We start from the raw sequence: 18,125 nt of genomic DNA, 5'->3' as shown, positions 1-18,125 counted from the left end.
AAACTCTAAGCTAAAGATAATGTTGTCTGTATGCAATAGAGAGCGATTTTATGTGTTCTCTAGAGTTGAGTTTTGCTGTTTTCAGGCCAAGGAAATAATTGACCAGTTTTTCAACATGCCCGGAGCGTGATGTAATCAATGGTAACTGGTTATGCTTGAGTTTTATGGTGTAAACTCTGTGTCCTGTTTGAATGCTTCACTGGGTCGTCGTCTTACAACAGTGATTAAAAATAATGAGAACTTGCATTTGAATCCCTTGAGGAAAATCTCCTACATGTGTCCTTGCTTTTTTAATGATTGCTTCAGTGTGGAATATTGAAGGACGGCCACCTCAGAGTGACAATGTTTATAAACCAGAACACGTCCACTCACAATTCCATGAGAAGTGAGCGATGACGACAGTTACAGCAATCACCCTTTCTCTCTGCCATGTTCCTGGAGGGGACATTTAGATCAGTGTTTAGATCAGTGGTTCTCAACCTTTTTGACTCCCAAGGCTGTAGGAATTTCCAGTTGTTCATGATTTATTGGATAAGAATTTTGGGGGGAATTTATTAGAGCTTGGCATTACTAGAAAATTGAAGGAATGGAGTTATGATTTTATGATTTTAATGATTTTTCAGGTCTAGAAATCAAATAATAAAAAAACGATATTGGGAACCCTGGTTCTTCAAAGAAAAAAGGGGGCATCAGCAGTTGTGGGTCATTTAGATTTAGTTTATTGAAATGAATCCCTTTATTTAAGAAGAATGTATTGCGTTGATCAAGAGTGACAGTAAATACATTTATAATGTTGCAAAAAAGTACATAAGCAACAGTTATAAACATTTCAAAATAGACTCTTTTTACTATATACCTGACCAAATAAAATGCAGGTTAATCAAAGAAAAAGACATCTGTAAATAGCTTGCTTTTTAGTTTTGGCTGTAATACTGCAGTAAGATCCTATTTGTTAATATTAGTTAATGCAACAACTAACAAACTAACGCTGAGCAGTACATTTGTAACTATATGTATTAATCTTTGTACAACTTAAAAAAATACAACTGCTCATTGTTAGTTCATGTTAGCTTAGGTGCATAAAATAATATTAAAGTGCCCCTATTATGGATTTTTGAAAATACATTTCATGCACTGTGTAACACAGCTCTAAGTGAATGAAAACACCCTGCAAAGTTTTAAATCTGAAAGTGCACGGTGTATAAAGTTATTGTCTCTCAAAAGGAAGAATCGTCTCTGAATCATTGAAATCATTGAAAGTAGTTTTTAAAACGAATCCCAATTCGTTTCATGTTGATGTCAATATGAAACATTAGCATATTGCCCGCCCACTTGTTGATCTTTTCGCATTGGTCTGAATGAAAATGCTAATTCATTCTTTGCCACTAGGTGCTGCTTTTGGAGCTAAAAACAGCAGTTTCCCCAGTTACGCTGTACACAAAGCAGCACTGCGCTCACACTCTGCTTTATCAGGCATTACAGGCATAATGAAATGAAAATAAAACCAATCGGACCAATCACCGCAGATTAGCGTCACGCAAAGGAGGGATTTGGAAAAATGAATCGTTGAGCGAATCGTTTGGGAGTCGTTGTAAGGTAAAAATAAATGCATGTTATAAGACAATAGGGGTGGAACGGTTCGCAGAAAAAAAACAACTGTATGGTTCTCTCAATGCATCTGTAATATGGTTTGTTATAAATAACGAAACCGTGACTCTAAAACCGTGATACACTCCGAACCGTGAGTTGAACCGTTCCACCCTTACAAGACAATGAAAGTGTTTTTTTGACCTTGCATGCATGTCAACCTGTTGTTGGGAACTACCAAAACCAAAATATGAACCTTTCATTACCCATTATAGGGGCACTTTTTAACAGATAAAACTTATGATTTCAATACTGTATTAGTAAATGTTGAAATTAACTTTAAATGCTTTAGAAGTATTTTTAGTGTTAGTTGATGTTAACTAATGTTAACAAATGGAACCTTATAGTAAAGTGTTACAGTTTTGGCTTGTTTTGTGTAATTTTAAATAATTTCAAGTCTTTTCAAGACCCTTCGGAAGTTTGCCAAGGCCCTCTGGTTGAGCACCACTGATTATGATCTCTTCTCAGGATGAGTTTTATCATTAATGATGTCCACAGAACTGCTAGAAAGCCCTTCTCATCTCTGAACGAGTGCAAGAGCCCACTTCTGTTTGTGTAGAATCAAGAGCATTGAACAACAGCATCCCCACTGCCCACAACAATATCCCCAACATCCCGCAATAGATTCCAAAAGGCTTTGGGCGATGCAGTTTTCCATCTGTCCATACTTCGGCAGTCTGCTCAGTGTCCCATACAAAGAAACTCAAGGCTTTGAAGTGCTTTTCCCAAGTGAAACAAACTTTTCCTTCAGCATATTACATTGTAAAATTGAACGTTGACCACAAACCAAAGCATCAAGTTCATATTTAGGGGCTCTTGCTTTAGTGCACACTTTCTCACCAGTTATACTCAAAACCAAAAAAAGATACTAAACTGTTTAAGATTCTGTGCAAAGCTTAGCAGATGAAGACTAAACTGCAGGTTTTGATTTGTATTCTTGGTGCAATGATGTTTAAATTGCACTGCAACTTGGCCTGAGTGGGTAAAGGTTATAAATGAGTCAACTCTGGGTGAGTGTGTGTGAGAGAGTAAACCATTCAGGGAAAATTTCAGTAGCAAGTCTATATTTGTTGCGCTCGTTGACCGTCATGGGTGAATTGTCATCCTCCATCAGTTCATCGGGGGCGCAGGAGCAGGCATGGCGTTATTTATTTGACATGAAACACTCAAATGTTAAATAACTACCTGCTATCAGCCCGTCTCTCTTTCCTCCTGTTAGCCATTCAGTGTGCAATGGTGAAAGGAAGATGGTTTCAAATCATCGCCATTCCTCTGACAGCACCTAGCAGTCTCCCACAGATTAATGCTAAGATATATCATCTCAGACCTCGGTGGACAACCCTCCCTCCTTCTTGCTGTGTTTTTTTTATGGCCGTTAATCAAGGATGACGCAGTGCGCTGTTTATGAGCGATCCATCATGCTGTGGCCGCTGTTTGACAGGGGACCCTAGAGGCTGTGACATGGCATGATTATGGCCATGATTTGATCTCACTTTTCTACTGTGCTGCGCGCGCAGGTATAATCCAGACATTTGCTGAAAAACACGTTTTACAGTGCCTTACTGAATTAGAGGGAATTGCAGGGCGAGAATGTTGAAGCAAGGTTATTCAGCTCTTAAAGGGACAGTTCACCCAAAAATGAAAATTCTGTCCTTAATTACTCGCCCTCATGTCAAACCTGTAAAACCTTCGGAATACAAATTAAGATATTTTTGAAAAAATCTGAGAGCTTTCTGGGCCTAGCAACGCAACTACCACGTTCAAGGCCCAGAAAGGTAGTAAGGACATCGTTAAAATAGTCCATGTGACGTCAGTGGTTCAACCATAATTTTATGAAACTACGAGAATACATTTTGTACGCAAAGAAAATAAAAATAATGACTTTATTCAACAATTCTTTCTCTTCCTTGTCAGACTTTGAGCATTCACAAGAGTACCACGACAAATATCAGTTTTTGAAACAAACGCATTTCAAAAATTAGCTTTAATATTAAACAATGAGATCTAACAAATAAAATGTATTAACATATTTCCGAAGCAACTTGTTCATCTTGAAGCACAAACACAAGAAGTGCTAGCAATATGAAGTTTCAAAAGTGGTTCAAAATAAATAATTCAAGCAAACACAGAGGAATTTAGAAATAGTAAAAGCATAGAACATCATATTCTTACTATTTTTACCATATCTTGGAGGAAATTGTTAGAGTAGTACTGCATGCTAGTGCACAGTTCCATTTTCAGCATATGTTTTTGTATTTATCATAAAAAAATTGGCTCATAAGAGTCATTTGTTCAGCAATGAGAACATACTGGTTCCTCTGTATGTTTTGATTCACTATAAATAACTGGCTAATAAGAGTCATTCATTCAGTAATCGGACAGCACTGGTCTGTTGTGTGCTGTAGAGCATTGTTGCCGTGTTTAGTAGGCCGTTGAGTATTTTATTTGAGTATATTAACATTGGCAGAAACGCATGTGTGAGAACCATTAACAAAACACTACCGTGTTTCTTTTAAAAAATACCTTGGTTTTCAACCCTAAAACTTTTCCTTAAACTATTAGTTGATAATGTCAAAGGGGGAATTTATATCTTAGGTCAAATTCACAGCTAGCCGTTTATGGTAAGTCACAACAGACACTGTACACAACCATTAAAACTGGAGAGGGAGTCTCTGCCTACAGTACAGACTGTGTAACTTGATACATGATACCGCTTGTATAGAGTGTTTACAGTGCATGTTATGTTACATAATAGATTCTTTTATTTCTACTTACCACTGAATAACCGCATTCTCTAAAGCCCTTTGCCATTTTGGACACTTCAGTTATTCCAGTCACGTAGATTTCTATGCATTTATAAAATCTGGAGAGGACACTCAGCAGAACTGTAAGCAGGTTTATTTCATGCATGGGCTAGTGCCTGTTGATGGAGATGATAACGGCTGTTGACAGTGCACACTTCTGTTAAAGCACTGTCCATCTGCTGTGCAGCCACGTGAATTCCACAGCAAGTGATTGGAGGATAGTTATTGTGTTGCAGACTACAGCGATAACATGTTTCCATTAGATACAGTAGGGTCCAAAAGTCTGAGCCCATATCGAAGATCTGTGATTCAGAGTCTAATTTAAACTTGAAATAAACAGGAACTTATAGGGTTTTGAATATATATAGACACAGTATCACTGAGGCTGCATACATTTGATCAATGCTACAGAAAAACTGTAAAATATTATTACGATTTTAAAAAAGCCTTTTTTATATATATTTTAAAATGTAATTTATTCCTGTGATGGTAAAGCTGAATTTTCAGCATCATTACTCCAGTCCTCAATGTCAAGATCCTTCAGAAATCATTCTAATATGCTGATTCAAATCAAAGCACCCTAATTTTTGAATGTTTAAATCCCCACTGTATGTAAATATTTATTCGTCAAATGCATCATTTAATGTGAAGTCTCTCATTCCCTTATCATCACTTTAAAGTTAAGACTGTAATTAATAGATCTGCATAGAAAGATTCACTGTTAGGCATAACACTCACAGCTGAGTGAATTAAGACAAAGATGTAATTAATTCAAATTAACAGTTTCTTTTAGGAATACATTAAAGCAAACCCTGTGTGGGGAGTTTTTTTTAAACCAATATTTATTTTTGTGTTCCACATAGTGAAGAATAATGATGCAACATGTCAAACGAGAGTGTAAATAAGCTTAATGAAGTCTTTAGAGTGCTGCTCTTAAGGTTGCAGTCAGCCAATGAAGTTATGAAGGGGTATCATTTTATTATTTCAAAGAAAAAGTGCCTGTCACTGTTTTCATTTGCCATCTTACAAGCAGTAAACCGATCCGCGCTTCATTTAAAGCAATAACTCTCTTCTTCAATTTCATGTCCTACGTCTCTATAATGTTACTGCGCTTGTAAGATGGAGTAGATTGTGATAGCAAACTCTTGTCATGTCACCCAAATCTCAAATGTGACAAACTAATCAATAACGTTCTTTATTGTCCTGTCCTCCCTTTTAGTTTTGCAGCCGATATTTTGGTGAACTGTTGACAAAGTAGGCCAGCAAGTGCAGTTTCCCATATGTTTTGCTGATACCATTCTCACCCCAAGAAGTCTATCCAGATGAGCCAGGACAGTAAAGCTTATAAGATAGGCCTCCTGCCTCTCTAGAAAATAGAAGCCACCACACAGCTAGTCTTAATCTCTAGTGGAGGACTGTTGCCAATAAATAACAATAAAGTGCCAGAGTGCTGCGTCTTGCTCCAGAGGAGCGCTGCTGGGAGCCGAGCTGCAGTGTTGACAAACAACAAACAAGATATAGTAGCAGTAGGATATATTGTGGGTTCAATGTCGTTACAGTTTCTGTTCTGCAAGATCAGCGACCGGCCAAGCCTCGAAAACGCATCGCTATTGGAGCACCCTTCAAAACTCCTACAGACCAAATATGAAATAAGTTTGAAAAATCTGTTTTTCTAATAGACTCTATTGCCTTCAAAACATTCAAACTCTAATCTTTAAAACTATTTTAAACTTAAAAATACTTCAAGCTGAATACTTTCAAACTTCAAGCTTTTAAAACTTTTTCTAACTTTCTGGCCTGGCTTTCTCAAGCCAACTTCAAAGTTTGTTTTTGAACTTTACTAATCTAGCTTTAATTAAAATGCTAAAACATAAAAAAAAATAAAGCCTTACAACATTAAAATTCATATCGTATTTTTTTTGTTTATTTATTTGAATTACAATAGAGTTACTAGAGGTACATATCAACTTAATATGAAGTCAGTTTCTGCCAAGGAAAAATAATTCAGACTTTTTTCCCCCGTGAGATATAATTGCGATTATGACTTTTTTTCTCTTAATGCTAAGTTTAGATCTAGCTATTTTGAGTTTATATCTCGCAATTCTGTTTGTCTGTTTCTGTCCTAGAATAAAAAATATATATATACAAGGTAATTGTGATTTTTCTTACAGATTTTTCACAATTGCAAGTTTGTATCTCACAATTCCAAGTTATAAACTTGGAATTAATGGTTAATATCTCGCAATTCTAAAAAAAAGTAAAAAAATGTGAGATGTAAACTCACAATTGTTAGTTTATAACTTGCAATTCTGAGTTTTTAAATCTCCTCAAATGTAATATATTTTTGTTTAATTCAAATGCATTTTCTCCAAAAAGCTGTGCAGAATGTAAAAAATTGTGTTTTTCATTTTACAGTATCTTTGTTTCTTCATAGGTAATTACTATGGCACTCCAAAGCCTCCTGCAGAGCCCAGCCCAGTGCAGCCTGACCTGGTGGACCAGGTTCTGTTTGATGAGGAGTTTGATGCAGAGGTCCAGCGCAAACGCACCACGTCTGTCAGCAAAATGGATAGAAAGGACAGTGCAGCTCCTGAGGAAGAGGAGGAGGATGAGAGGCCACCCATGGTCAATGGGCTCAAAGGTGAGACTGGGAGTGCATGCATTGATTGATTGAGTGAGTTGATATGGGTTCTGAAAGTAATGTATGTCTGTGCAGAATTATGTACTGCATATTGCCTAGTATACATTATATGGAAGATAATTAAAAAATCAATATTGTACAAATGCAACTCAGCAAAGTTAAAAGATTGGATATAAATTTGCAAAGACACTAATTACTGTTTAGCTAAGATACCATCTATTGCTCTGAAGCATGATACTAGTTTTTGTTTATTTTTATATGTATTTTTATACGAGTATTTATGTATTTAATATTTACAAAAAATTATATATTAAAAAAGATACAAAGTTTATGTATTAGTATATTTATGTATTAAGATTTTATGTATTTTTATATGTGTAGCTAACTATTTTAAGTGTGGTTTAAATACATAAAATTATGACTAGCTTATAGTTTGGCATTTTAGTTTCAAAGTTTCTCCACCCGTGTGATTCACTGTATTGGCTGCTTGCCTGCTAGGCTTTCATTATAAGTGTATTACTGTAAATGTGTTTTTACTTCATTTTTGCAAGCTGAGCGACTTTACTTTCTGTGATAATTGACAGGAGGGCACAGATGCTGTCAATAGAGCTTAAGTTGTTATGGGCACATTTGATTGTGTTCCCTGTGAGAGCAATATGAAGAGCTTTACAAGAGGGGTCCTTGGATATGCAGTCAGCTGTATAAAGAGGGTATAGTACTGTAGAGCCCTGTGGTGCTAAAGGATGGTGAGATTAGTGTATTGCTTTCCACACATGCTGCTTCCTGTCACGCAGGAAGTCAGTTATCCTCTGCTGATTGCACCAGGACCAGCTGGTCAATAAAGCTTGCCCTTAAGAAGCTATAATGTAATGGTTTCTTAGAGCTAATGTCCACAAAAATTGACAGCAATTTAAAATCTTATTGCGATTGGTGAGTTTGTGTGGATCCAAAAGTAATTTTTGTCCAATTTCATATTGTGATTTGGTGTTAGTTAATTGTGTTTTTATTAATTGCACATTTATTTAACGAATGTACAAAAACAAGCAAAGCACGTGTGGTGGTGTCTGAATTGCACAACAATGACTCTTATAAACTGATGGTTCTTATTAAAGAATCAGTCAGTGAGATTCACAAACTCAAGAAGTGTACCCATTTGAATCAGACTCAAAGTGAATCACTCTGAGGGGTTATTGAGTTTAAATCCGACTCCATCATGCAACTGTAAGTCATCCTTTGGTTCAAATTTATGAATAGAGAACTGTTACTGTAAAATGTACCTTCGGTACAGTGTAATGAATAGTGAGTAGGGGTCGACCGATTATTAGCCTGGCCGATTATCGGCACCGATATTAAGCATTTTTATGGTTATGAGTATGAAACCGATTAGCCGATAAACTAATTTAAAAGCATTTAGAGAGAGTTTTTGTCAGAGCCCTTGTTATTCTTAATTTTGACATTGATTTTCTCTTTTACACCAGATATATATGTATCGGTTCAAAATATCGGTTATTGGTCTTCTTGATCTGTAATAATGGGTATTGGCCCTGAAATAAACATGTCAGTCAACCCCTAATGTTGAGGCCAACTGTATTTTATTCATTATTCAACCACAGCATGAGCAGGGATGTATGATTTGCAAGTAATAACTCTTATGAATCAATTCTTTTTAATAAATCAGATAGAAAGACCCACAAAACTCAAGCTCAAGAACTCAAGCGATTTGAATCGGACCTCAGAATCGTTCAAAGGGGTTATTGAGTTTACAGATGATTCCCTCACTGAATCGAGAGTCATTCTTCTGTTGATTGAGACTTATGAACAAAGAATCATTACTGTGATGTGTATTTCAGTACAGTGTATTTAATGTATAGACTACATTTTTGACATTCTTGTTCATTTTTTCATCATTATTTTTACCTTTATGTACCTCAGAATGTGATTTTGTTGCTAAAGCCATGCTTTGTGTTTTTGTGTCTAACCACTGAAGAGCTGCAGTAGTCATAGACTGTCTAAGCTGTTTCAGAAACTTGAGCAGTAGTTGAGCTTTTAAAGTAGGCCAAAAGCACAGTCAGTCAGTCAGAGTTGTTTCAGTGATTATCCAGTGGCATAAATAGACCATATTTAGAATGAATGAGCTTATGGCTGGTATCACTTCGAGTAATGAGCATGTTAAAGAAGCTGCTGTTTGCTGTGAGGCATAAAAGTGTCTCTACACACCACAGAGTAACTGCTGTGCTGCTACCTATATCTGACTGTTGTGTACCAGCCCCTGCACTCTGTCTTCTACCTTCTCATTAAAAAGATACCTCAGGCTTATTATTAGTCTTTAACAGTCATTTTGGTTCTACATTAATGACTACATTTGAATGTACACTCCTGCCACCACCCACTTAGGACTGGGTTGATGTCGCTGTAGCTGTATAGATTTATGCTAATTTTTTAAGCTCTACTACTGTTTCTTAAGTGTAACTTAATGGTAGAGCATGACACTTAAAGTACTAAAGTCATGGGGTTGATTGCCAGGAGACACATCCATCCACTTTTGCCAGGTTAAACTGACATGATACACTAGGTTAAGTTGAGGTGATAAACTACTGTTCAGAGTACTGTTCAGATAGGGCAGATTAAAAAATATATATATATTAATATTTCCACTCTTCAAGGAGGCATTGAATTGATTAAAAATGACAGTAAAGACTTACTTATACGGTACATTGTTACAAAAAATATATTTCAAACAAATGCTGTTCTTTTTAACTTTCTATTCATCAGAGGATCCTGAAAAAAAGATCAAGACTTTCACAAAAATGTTAAGCAACTGTTTTCAACTATGATATATTAAGAAATGTTTCTTAAGCACCAAATCAGCATACAGGTCCTTCTCAAAAAATTAGCATATTGTGATAAAGTTCATTATTTTCTGTAATGTACTGATAAACATTAGACTTTCATATATTTTAGATTCATTACAACACAACTGAAGTAGTTCAAGCCTTTTATTGTTTTAATATTGATGATTTTGGCATACAGCTCATGAAAACCCAAAATTCCTATCTCAAAAAATTAGCATATCATGAAAAGGTTCTCTAAACGAGCTATTAACCTAATCATCTGAATCAACTAATTAACTCTAAACACCTGCAAAAGATTCCTGAGGCTTTTAAAAACTCCCAGCCTGGTTCATTACTCAAAACCGCAATCATGGGTAAGACTGCCGACCTGACTGCTGTCCAGAAGGCCATCATTGACACCCTCAAGCAAGAGGGTAAGACACAGAAAGAAATTTCTGAACGAATAGGCTGTTCCCAGAGTGCTGTATCAAGGCACCTCAGTGGGAAGTCTGTGGGAAGGAAAAAGTGTGGCAGAAAACGCAGCACAACGAGAAGAGGTGACCGGACCCTGAGGAAGATTGTGGAGAAGGACCGATTCCAGACCTTGGGGGACCTGCAGAAGCAGTGGACTGAGTCTGGAGTAGAAACATCCAGAGCCACCGTGTACAGGCGTGTGCAGGAAATGGGCTACAGGTGCCGCATTCCCCAGGTCAAGCCTACAGAGAAGCAGCACTGGACTGTTGCTCAGTGGTCCAAAGTACTTTTTTCGGATGAAAGCAAATTTTGCATGTCATTCGGAAATCAAGGTGCCAGAGTCTGGAGGAAGACTGGGGAGAGGGAAATGCCAAAATGCCTGAAGTCCAGTGTCAAGTACCCACAGTCAGTGATGCTGGTGTTGGTCCACTGTGTTTTATCAAGGGCAGGGTCAATGCAGCTAGCTATCAGGAGATTTTGGAGCACTTCATGCTTCCATCTGCTGAAAAGCTTTATGGAGATGATTTCATTTTTCAGCACGACCTGGCACCTGCTCACAGTGCCAAAACCACTGGTAAATGGTTTACTGACCATGGTATTACTGTGCTCAATTGGCCTGCCAACTCTCCTGACCTGAACCCCATAGAGAATCTGTTGGATATTGTGAAGAGAAAGTTGAGAGACGCAAAACCAACACTCTGGATGAGCTTAAGGCCGCTATCGAAGCATCCTGGGCCTCCATAACACCTCAGCAGTGCCACAGGCTGATTGCCTCCATGCCACGCCGCATTGAAGCAGTCATTTCTGCAAAAGGATTCCCGACCAAGTATTGAGTGCATAACTGAACATAATTATTTGAAGGTTGACTTTTTTTGTATTAAAAACACTTTTCTTTTATTGGTCGGATGAAATATGCAAATTTTTTGAGATAGGAATTTTGGGTTTTCATGAGCTGTATGCCAAAATCATCAATATTAAAACAATAAAAGGCTTGAACTACTTCAGTTGTGTTGTAATGAATCTAAAATATATGAAAGTCTAATGTTTATCAGTACATTACAGAAAATAATGAACTTTATCACAATATGCTAATTTTTTGAGAAGGACCTGTATTAGAATGATTTCTGATGGATCATGTGACACTGAAGACTGAAGTAATGACTCCTGGAAAGGCAACTTTGCTATTAGAATTAATAAATACATTTAAATAAATTAAAATCTATTAAATAAAAATTAATAATAATCATAGAAGGATGTAGTTTTATTAAATAAATACATCATTGGTGAGAATAAGAGATTTCTTTCAAAAACATTAAAAAATCTTACCAGCCCAAAACTTATCAACTGTAATGTGTGTTTGTGTGTGTGTATGTATATATATATATATATATATATATATATATATATATATATATATATATATATATATATATATATATATATATATATATATATATATATATATACACATTTTGAATTCAATTCTGTGATTTCATTGGAACGGAAAGCGGCCATGCATAGCCCAACCACAATATTGCCTGAGAAATAGCTACAATAAATAAGGTCAATTTTAAAAATGCATAACTTTTTTGAGATTTCTAGCTCTTGATTTTAACCCACTTCATGGGACAGTATTTTTTCTTGAGTTTGGGTTTTTGGGAAGACTTCTGGGGAGCTCGGTCGGGGTTCAACTGCATCATGCTGAAAGTAGGTAGGATTTACTGATGCTCCCTGCACAGCAAGTTTTCTTTCCCATAAATCAATAGGATACGGAACAGTGAACAACTTCAGATTATTCACATGCAGTGAAAGTGAGCTTGGGGAAGAGACTGCCAAAAAAAAGATTATATTCAAAGCACATTAACCCATTGCAGTTTCCACTACTGTTCTGTTTGTGTTAGTATGATTGATCACCATGAGAACTGATATCCCATATCCTACAATATCTGGCTTCCTTTTGCTACTCTCCCCTTCAGAATAGATAGCATTTAAACAAGTTTTCAACAGACTGGCTTTTACTTAGAATTAATAATGTGAAAAGAGTTTATTTGGGCTTTAAGTTTTAAATTCTAGCTCTATGTAACCTCAATAAACATGAGCTGTTTTTCAGGGTCACTGGAGGAAATCCCAATCACCACTATGGCCAAAATAGGTTTCTGGATGCACCGAGGGAGGCTTTGTTGGCCGTGTTCGTCTCTGGTTGGACAAGATGCCTCACGGCTGTCCTCCATTATGATTGGATAGAGCTTTGTAAACCCTCTGGCACAACTGTAAGGATGAGATGCAAATGGCAACAGTATCTAACTGAATTTGCCAAGTGCGAACCGAGACGATTTTGCAACCCAGACGTGTGTTTGTGATTATTTTATTAATTAAATTCGCATTACTGAAATGGCTAGTCTTGCCTTTGCTGTGAGGTTATAATGTTTGCGTTTACATGCTTAAGGCAAGTTGTGATAGATATGGCCTCAGACTATTTAATGTACACTCTTTATAGTCTCTCACTAAATAACTGTGGAAAGGCTCAATTGTCAATTGTCTCAAACAGCCTGAATGGCTGTTTTTCCATAGCCACGTGTGGAAGTAAACCTTCACCATTAGGTTTCACCATAACACATCTTGTCCTACTTTCAACACTCAATCTGCAACACATTGTGTTCATCTGTTCCTGTTACACTATTTCCTGTGAACACACAAGTATTTATTTTTATATTCTTTTTTTAAATAATGTTCACCACATTCTCCCTTCTGTTTATCATCGAGTTCAGCCTCTTTCTTCATTCGGCCACAAGCACAAGCTTCTTATGATATTTTCTTTTGAAAGGTGGAGCTTATGTTTCTGCCTGTGTCATGAATGGTGCTTCCATGGTTACAGCAAAGGAACAACAAGTGCTGATTCATCTGCCACACATGCTGGCGTCCCAGTGGCAGGCTCGAATCATTCCGATGAACGGGCTTTAATCATGACTATGTCAGCAAAAGCAGATCAAGCCGTTTAATGACAACTTATACTTTTTCCATCATCTCACCTCCTGTTTACATGTACTGTACAACCAGTATATCCAGAACCATACATAAACACAGGCATGGTTTCCTCTGTCAGTGTCCCAATGTCCCGGCCATATTGATAACACCCTCTGGCTATTTTTTTTTAATGTATTTAGCTATTTTATGTGTTTAACAGGTACTGTATATAGCTTCTATCTGTTTGATTTAGAGAGACCAAACACTTTCAATAATTATTTCAATAATTTATTTTGCAGTAAGTCTCACAACAATAGGATGCTTAAATGTAGCTGCTTTAGCTTGAGTCCTGCTGTATTTTTAGGCTATTATCTACACTACATTTAGTGTTAAAGTAAACACACCCTTTTAAAAAGATCTTTTACATTTGCATTATGCATTTACATTGATTGATTTAGCATATATATATATATATATATATATATATATATATATATATATATATATATATATATATATATATATATATATATATATATATATATATATATATATATATATATATATATATAATATACATATATATATAATATACGTACGTACGTACGTACATACATACATACAGTGGGGGAAATAAGTATTCAACACTTGAACACATTTTTTATTAAACATTTCCAGTGCAGCAATTGACATTAAATGTTGACCTGATGTTGATATTAACTCAAGTAATCTACACAGAGAAAAAATATTGAATATTTTACAATCCATAAAAAAGTTGTGTAATAAAGTGAAACGACACAGGAAAAAAGTATTGAACACATTAACTGAGATTATACCTAATACATGGTGGAAAAGCCTTCGTTTGCAATAACAGCTTCAAGACGCTTCCTGTATGAACAAACTAATCGTTCACAGTGCGCAGGTGGGATTTTAGTCCATTCTTCTAAACAGGCTGTCTTCAAATCTTGAATGTTCCGCGGGGCCCACTTGTGAATCTTGATCTTCAGTTCCTCCCATAAATTCTTTATTGGGTTTAAGTCTGGTGATTGACTGGGCCATTCCAACAACTTTATTTTCTTATTCTGGAACCAATTCCGAGTCTCCTTTGCAGTATTTGAAAGGCTTGTATTCTCACCGAGGCTGCTTTCATTTGATCAAAATTATATTAAAAACAGAAAATATTATTACATTGAAAAAATTCACATTAAATTTATTCCTGAATTTTCAGTGTCACATGATCCTTCATAAATCATTCTAATATTTGGTGATGAGATTTGGTGCTCAAGAAATATTTCTTCTTATTAAAGATGAAAACAGTTGTGCTGCTTATTGTTTTATGGAAACCATAATACATTTTTACAGGATTCTTTAATGAATAGAAAGATCAAAAGAACATCATTTATTTGAAATATATATATTTTTTCAATTTAATACATCCTTGCTGAATAAAAGTATTAATTACTACCAAAAAAACATTCAAAATTACTGACCCCAAACTTTTAAACGGTGGTTTAAATTAAAATTATATTTATCTAAAAAAAAAATTGTTAAAATAATAATTATGTAGCCTATTCATTTTATTATTAAGTGATGTTTCCTGGGAATCAACCCCCGTGACTACAGTAGCACCATATTTTATCATAAGAGTCGAGCTACAGGAACACGTGCATAAACAGAAAGACTCTTTAAACTGAAGGATGGAACATTTGAGTGTTACATTTTCACCCTCTTATACTATCTCTGCTTGTGTTCTGATGCGTAAGCAGACTGTCTGTCTCACTCACGCGCTCATTTGTGTATGTGACACATATCAGCTTCACGGAAGCGTTGTCCAGCTTTGGCCCTGCCCGAGAGGCGGCTCTCTGAACATCAGTACTGGCATGCAAATCTAGTGGCTCCTGTTGTCTGCCTCCTTTCTCTCTCTGTTTTTCTCCGTCTCTTGAGAAGGTTGGAAAGTTCGTTCTGCAGTGCTAGAGAGAGTTAAAGTATGTATTACTCCCCATTCCTGTGTGTTCTCCCCACCTCTTTCTCAAAGTCTCACTGGCTTTTTGCTCTTTTCACTCACAGAACACAAGGAGGGACCGGAGTGGAGGAAAGCTGTGCCCAGCTACACACAGTCCAGCAGCAGCATGGACTTCCGCAACTGGAACACGCTGCCACGTGACGAGAGCCAGGAGCCTCTGCCCAAGAACTGGGAGATGGCCTATACGGAGACGGGCATGGTCTACTTTATAGAGTAAGTCCTGATTGCCAAGTAGGACATTTTCTTGGATCTCCTGTGGTCCTGTCAGCCTATCAGATTTTAGGGTTTGGCATTTGGACTGTGTTTATTTGACAGAAATGTTGTTCCAGGAATTGGTTAGTTGCATGTGTTTAATTGTTTATTTATTTTAATGTTTTAAATAACACTTTTTTTCAGTTATTTAATTTTACATCTTCAAATGGTAAATAAGCAGAAATAAGCAAAATCTGTTATTTTGTGCCCCTTGAATGCAGTGCAGTTTAAATACTGCTCTTCTTATCTGGGCAGCTAAATGGGGAGAAAATTATAAGCACATGTAATTTAGAAATAGGCCACTGAATGGAAGATTATTTTTGATGTCAGTGCAATCTGCAGATTTGCAGTTTGATTTGCTTGATTGTCAATTTTGTGTACCAGGTAATTTTTATTTTTTTTACCAAAACAAAAATTTAAGTAAAAGTCTAAAATTAATATATTTGCAAAAGTTAACTTATACAATTCAAAAATTATTTCTATGGTAATTTAATACATAGAGCCATAGTTCACTGACAAGCTACGCAATTCGCGCTCATAATCACAGATGAATCGCCTTCGATTTTGAACGTGATATTGCGTAGCTTTGTCAGCTTTGTAGCTTTTTTTTGCGTACGGCTCTGTGTATTAAATGCCGCTCCATCTGAAAGCAGGTGATGGAGATTTACCACTAATCACAGAACCGTCTTTACTGACGAGATGCACATGACTATCGCATGCAATATATCGTGCAGCCCTAGTTAGCATTGTCAGCTGCATCACCGTTCTTGGCCTCATGAGAAGTGTCTGTTGGATACACAACTGAATCTTGACGGTAGCAGAATGTTATCCAGGTGTTTTCCACCTACTGTTTTCATGTATACTGTGTACTCATGAATACTGTCACTTTTAGTATACTGTATAGAAGGGAAGTTTATGGACCATGCAGAAGTTGTGCCGTATAACAAGGAACAATTTGTGGCTCCATCTTTTCAAATTTCTCCTATGATTTACTGTAACCGAGCCCAGATGTAGACAGCAGCTCTCCAGCTAAAGGCTCGCTCAGTAAACAGGAACTCTTGTACTCCTGCAGACACATCAAGCTCGAGAGACCGCTGGGAATTGAAACGGCTCTTCTCTTGCATGCTGACGCTGAGACTAGCTTTACAGTTTTGCCAGCCTCTTCCTTTCAGTGTCCATTACCTGTGCCTGTGGTCGCAGCTCTTAACCAAGCATCTCTGCTTTCCACACAGAGGAAGAGAGAGCCAGCGAATCAATACTTCATTCTCCGAACAATGCAAACAATCGGCTAAATCGAGCCTTCCCAGCTGGCCTTGCTTCCACACGCATGTCTGCCTGCATGAGTCTCGGAGGATGAGCTGCACCTTGTCATGAATATTTCCGATTTTAAACACATTTGCTTTTGTGGTAGAGTCCTCTCCCTTACCCAACAGAGACAACTAAAGTGGTTTTTGAAAAGTCTTGCTTACGTTTTAATGTGATCAGCGGCATTTTTTCCCCCCACAGTCTTTTTGGCCCAAGAGTTCCACCTTGTAATCTGTATTTTATTTTTATTTCATTATATTATATATATTATATTATAGTATAGTATAAAACCTTTTCTTCAAATTATACTAATTTAATAATTTTATGTACACTCACCGGCCACTTTATTAGGTACACCTATTCAATTGCTTGGTAACACAAATTGCTAATCAGCCAATCACATGGCAGCAACTCAATGCATTTAGGCTTCTAGATGTGGTGAAGATGACTTGCTGAAGTTCAAACTGAGCATCAAAATGGGGAAGAAAGGGGATTTAATTGACTTTGAACGTGGAATGGTTGTTGGTGCCAGACGGGCTGGTCTGAGTATTTAAAAAAAGAAACCCAAGATAACAGGCCTTAACGACTACAGACCTGTGGCTCTAACATCTGTGGTCATGAAGTCATTTGAAAAACTGGTTTTGGCTTATCTGAAGGACATCACTGGACACTTACTGCACCCCCTGCAGTTTGCCTACAGAGCAAACAGGTCTGTGGATGATGCCGTCAACATGGGACTGCATTACATACTGCAACACCTGGACAGACCAGGGACTTATGTGAGGATCCTGTTTGTGGACTTCAGCTCGGCCTTTAACACTATCATTCCAAACCTCCTCCTGCCCAAACTAACTCAGCTCTCCGTCCCCACCTCCGTCTGTCAGTGGATCAACAGCTTCCTGACAGACAGGCAGCAGCTAGTGAGGCTGGGAAAATACACATCCAGCACCCGTACGATCAGCACTGGAGCTTCTCAGGGCTGCTTTATCTCCCCACTGCTCTTCTCCCTCTACACCAACGACTGCACATCTAAAGACCCCTCTGTCAAGCTCCTGAAGTTTGCAGACGACACCACACTGATCGGCCTCATTCAGGACGGTGACGAGTCCGCTTACAGACAGGAGGTTAAGGAGCTGGCTGTCTGGTGAAGTCTTAACAACCTGGAGTTGAACACGCTCAAAACT

At 37.1% G+C, this 18,125-nt stretch overlaps 1 protein-coding gene across 3 annotated transcripts in view; it reads left to right on the top strand.

Moving 5' to 3' along the window:
* The window catches only part of LOC306860309 (membrane-associated guanylate kinase, WW and PDZ domain-containing protein 3-like), a 169,162-nt gene that overhangs the window by 115,320 nt on the left and 35,717 nt on the right, over positions 1-18,125 (top strand). For all 3 annotated transcript variants that reach the window (XM_079401944.1, XM_079401943.1, XM_079401942.1), the window contains 2 exons: positions 6,886-7,092; positions 15,429-15,597. In XM_079401944.1, the coding sequence (XP_079258070.1) occupies positions 6,886-7,092; positions 15,429-15,597 (376 nt within the window). The remainder of the gene's footprint in view (positions 1-6,885; positions 7,093-15,428; positions 15,598-18,125) is intronic.

The sequence above is a fragment of the Barbus barbus genome (genome assembly GCF_936440315.1).
Source record: "Barbus barbus genome assembly, chromosome: 41".
NCBI classification, from domain to species: Eukaryota; Metazoa; Chordata; class Actinopteri; order Cypriniformes; family Cyprinidae; genus Barbus; species Barbus barbus.
The sequence above is the reverse complement of the archived record's forward strand: the minus strand, read 5'-3'. Positions and strand labels throughout refer to the sequence as shown.